At 31.8% G+C, this 4,625-nt stretch overlaps 1 protein-coding gene across 1 annotated transcript in view; it reads left to right on the plus strand.

Moving 5' to 3' along the window:
- LOC106475453 (cytochrome P450 2J6-like) overlaps window positions 1-4,625 on the plus strand; it is a 15,985-nt gene that overhangs the window by 4,636 nt on the left and 6,724 nt on the right. The window contains exons 4-7 of the mRNA XM_022379554.1: window positions 453-559; window positions 1,280-1,299; window positions 3,961-4,050; window positions 4,532-4,625. Of these exons, the coding sequence (XP_022235262.1) occupies window positions 453-559; window positions 1,280-1,299; window positions 3,961-4,050; window positions 4,532-4,625 (311 nt within the window). The remainder of the gene's footprint in view (window positions 1-452; window positions 560-1,279; window positions 1,300-3,960; window positions 4,051-4,531) is intronic.

The following is a 4,625-nucleotide window of genomic DNA, read 5'->3' on the forward strand; positions in this document are numbered from 1 at the left end:
CCCACCGTTTAATAGAAGAAAAATCATATAATTTTCTTGTCAACATAATAACATGAATAATTTTTAAAAACAAGTCAAAAGTGAAAAAGTAACTAGTATTGTATTATCTAATAACTTTTAGAATTAATTACTTCAATCTTTGATATAGATTTTGGTTGTTTTTTTGCGAGCTATAATAGAAACTGGCGGATTTAAAGCGAGTTTTCTTCAAAATGTCTTGATTAAACGTTTGGTGAGGGGTATTCTTGTAGACAAAATTTCCCGCTGCTTTTTTCAACTGAGCCATATAATACTAAAATAGATTTTTATATATATTTGACTACCTGAAGGTCACAAGCCTCAATAATAAGTTTGTTAAAGAGTAAAAAATTAATTCATATTTATTAACTAAATTGATGTATCTAGCCCATGGTATATAAATAGGAAAATTTTCGATTTTCTTTTGTTTTTAGCCATAGTGACAATCAATGGACGTTGGTGGAAAGAGCAAAGGCGGTTTTCCATGCATGTTTTACGTAATCTTGGATTTGGAAAAACTAAAATGGAAGAACACATAAAAGTCAGTTAATTATTCATCTTATATGGATTGTTAAGGATTGGTTTCTGTGTTAAAGTCAGTAATATATTTATATAATAATTGTTAGAATATAGTTTGAAAAAAACTTCTATATATTTACTTAGAGAATCCGAAAATTATTTACAAGAGTTGTAATTAATTGTAATTTAATTGTAATTGTAATTTAGGTTTAAAATTCTTTCGCATATTCTTTGTAAACAATTTTTATGTAATATTCACAGTATCACTATAATTTATTGCTTAAACATTCAACAATAATTTGTCTGGTATTTAAATATGAACTGTCTTTAATATTTTAATATAAAATACAAAGTGGTCGCTAACTTGATGTACCACATTTAAAAAAATACAACTTGAGGGTATTCGTGATAACAATTAGCTCAATCTCATGGTTAAAATGGAAAGTACAAAATTCAGTTTATAGGCAGGGGCTGATATAAGGGTGGTTTAACAGAGTGATACTCCCCTTCTTTTCCTACTTTCACAGATATCTTACTTTACATATTTTAACTCTCTATTATACTTTCAGAAGACTTAATTTACTTTAAAAGCTTTAATGCAAACATAAGTGGGAAGGATGAGGATGGGTGTCTAAAACACTCTACCAACCCCATTCCTTCCCTATGCATATTTTTTATATTAGTTAGTTCATATGGTTGAAATATTTATAATCAATAATTAATATAATTTCAAATTGCTTAGGATAATAGCACTTGTCTAAGGTATATCGAATGTCAAGAAATTCATCGAATAATTTTGGAAAAGTTATACACCAACTCCTATAGTGTTGGTTAAACCATTTTGCTTCAAAACTAAGTGGTCGGATGATTACATATGACTTGTGTGATGTATAACAGGGTTGAAAATCTGCCTTTTATTTACATGTGAAGTTAGTTGAAATACGTGGACACAGGATCCGTTCGTGAGCTGGTGGGATTAGGGCCTATGAGTGCTTAAGCCTAGCCCAATCACTTGTATTGTTGACTTTGTTTTGAAATCACGTTTTATATGACTTGTTTATTATTAGTTAAAATGATACACGTGTTTATTTTTTTATGTCCTATAACGGTTAGGACCTATGTTTGAAATATCGGCTACTCAATTTAATAAAAAAAAACATACAGTAATCCATAACTATAGTTATTAAATGTTATAGTTACGTCTGTTTATTTTTAAGCTCAAAGCTGCACATTGTCTTATCTGTGCCCTGCCCATCGTGAGTATCGAAATATGATTTTTAGCGTTATAAGCCCTCAGACTTAATGCTGAGCCACCGAGAGCATACAATTAAGTAAATAAGTTATGGGAATAGACCTTATAAACACTTCAGCTGCACCAATATCAGTGGCACAAACGTAAAAAAAATCTATAACTCCAATAACAGATGAGACCCCATTAACTTTAAGTGGCGACTCCACTTCTACAACGTTGCAGCACCAAGGCCCTACTACTTTTAGAGCTACTATTGAAATGTAAACTTGCTTCCTTCATAATATGAGTTTGGTATTAGCAAGAGAACCGAAATGTAGCCATGAATTATTATTCCCTTGCCTCTATATTTTTCATTTGTACTTACTGTTCAACACTGCTTCTGTGCTGTCTTGAAATGGGATTTAATTAAATAATGATAGAATTACCGAATGGCATTTTAACCTTCTATTAGCTATAGTGTTAGTTAAAAAAAAGCCTTTGTGGTGCAAAGTAGATTTTGTTTGAAAATATATTTAATTTTAAAAATTAAGATTATTAAACCTTTAACAATGATAACTTTCCAAAATAAAGAGGTTTAAATTCTTAGCAATGGTATTTACTAAGAATGGTTTGATTGATTTGATTTACAAAGGTTTCGTTTCTAATAATAGAGCAAGATAAAGCATATAAAAAGTCACTATAAGTTACTCTCTGTTAGAAAAACTGTCACGGTGTGTAGGCTTTTTTGTTTTCCGGCAGTCTTTCAGAACACACCTTGTAAACAAGCCAGATAAAGCAAGATTATTATTGAGATGTGTTGTCAGTGAATAGGTTCTGCACTTTCAGGGATGAGTTAGTTATAAAATAAACAATGAATCCCGTAATGGGACTTAAAGAGCCGGACAGAGCTCCTGTAGCTACGGGTGCTATTGGCTAGCTGGCCTCCCTTCGGTCAATAGCTTTAAATTAGGTACGGATAAATCTGTATTCTAGGTGTCTCTGACATGTCCGTTTAGCCCTCTTACGCATAAAGCTCCCAAGTTCTAATTTCAAAAAAAATTAATTATTACTAAGCCTCGAGAAATGAACGTCTTTCATTCACTGTTGGGAGTCTGCGTCCCTATTAGCAATGTTATTTGTCTTTGTTAGTTGCATCATAAAATTACCATCTACATAATTAAAGTCGTAACGTGTGTGTGTGCGTGAGTAGGAAACTCTTTAACTTTCATTACATTATGCAAGAATGAAGTTAGGAATAAGAAAGTATGGACGACTTGGAGGTAGACAATACTATGTACTGCAGAGGGAAGAGTATTTGGGGAATGAATTGTGTCATCCCTTAGGACCGCTTCTCAGTGCGCATTGTTTATTTGTTATAGTTTTGAGTGTGAATTTTTTCATTTGTCTATAAACACATAGAGTAATTCTAATTCTATTTCCAATACTCCCCACCGATTGGTTTGTCATTTTTTATCATACCATTCGGCTCAAAGTGCCATTTCTACTATAGGTGTGTTGGAATAGGTTTAACCCACTTAGATTTCAAAATGGGAAGTAAAGGTTTCATCCAAGGAAAGAAAGTGTTTAGACTGAACTGTCGGAAATACTCTGTGAACTCCTCCAGACGTTCATTTAGAAATTTTCTCTTTGGATCATCGTAATCGAACCTCTGACCAAACACGAGAGCAGAAATGTTGTTCGACATGCTTGAAACCAGGATTTCTCGAACATCACAAGCGCTACCATTAAGTTTGGTCAGATGATCTAATATCACACTGATTTCATCCTGCAACACCAGATGCCCCCAAAAGATAAATAATCATCTAACTTCTATAAAAACAAATTGCTGAAAAAGTAATTAATTCAAATTAAATAACAATATTATAACATATAGTTACAATAAGATATAATATATATATATCCACGCATATAGTTACTAGTTTTTAATTCTATTTACAGTCTGTAGTTTATATCCGTTATATAAAGCATCCAAAAATTTGAAACAAACACTGGGAAAAAATCGTGCTTCGCATATTAAGCGTTTTTTTAGTTTGGAGTAATTTGTATTTGCACAAAGTTAAAAAAATGAAGAGGCAGTGCTGTGTATTTAAAGCAATTAAAACATTTAGGTGACCTTCCTAGACTACTCACGCCAGAAGTTAGATACGTAGAATTCTGAACGAATCTGTTAGGGGTTCAGAACATATTAATGACTGCGAGGTTAAACAGAAAAGCTTTAAGAATTTGCAGGATACAGTAATCAGGTTAACATCATTCGTTAAGTAAGTAACGTTTATCTTGAAATTGAGGTACAGGTTCATTGATGAAAGTGCAAAATTTTTTTGAAGTTGTTGAAGCATTTCAAAATTCACATGCCCACTTATTTTATGCGTGAAGAAACCAAACGTTGTGTGATATATTACCTAAGATATTCTTTCTCATGGATTAAATTACGTATTTTTTTGTGTCGTTATTTCTAATTTTCAAAACTATACAAACAACCGTGTTATCTTATGGATTAAAGGTTGTGTTAGTTATTTGCTGTAACTTTACAAATATAAGTGATAAACGTAACATATCCGTAAAATTTTAAAGACCTTGGATATCATTAAAAGAACATTTTAACATTTTGCTGACCAAGTTATCCTGAAGTTGTTGCATTTTAACACACTCACAGAATTAACTCAGAAGAGTATGGAAACATATGAATTTGAATAAGGTTCTGGTTTTATTTTAATTGTGTAACCTCAATATATATTTTAGTAATGAAATCACACGCCACGAGGAAAGTTTAGAACAAAACTGTAATCGGGACTACATCGACCCTTTTTTGGTTGAAATGAAGGATCGTAAACAG

This window comes from Limulus polyphemus, unplaced genomic scaffold (genome assembly GCF_000517525.1).
Source record: "Limulus polyphemus unplaced genomic scaffold, Limulus_polyphemus-2.1.2 Scaffold8602, whole genome shotgun sequence".
NCBI classification, from domain to species: Eukaryota; Metazoa; Arthropoda; class Merostomata; order Xiphosura; family Limulidae; genus Limulus; species Limulus polyphemus.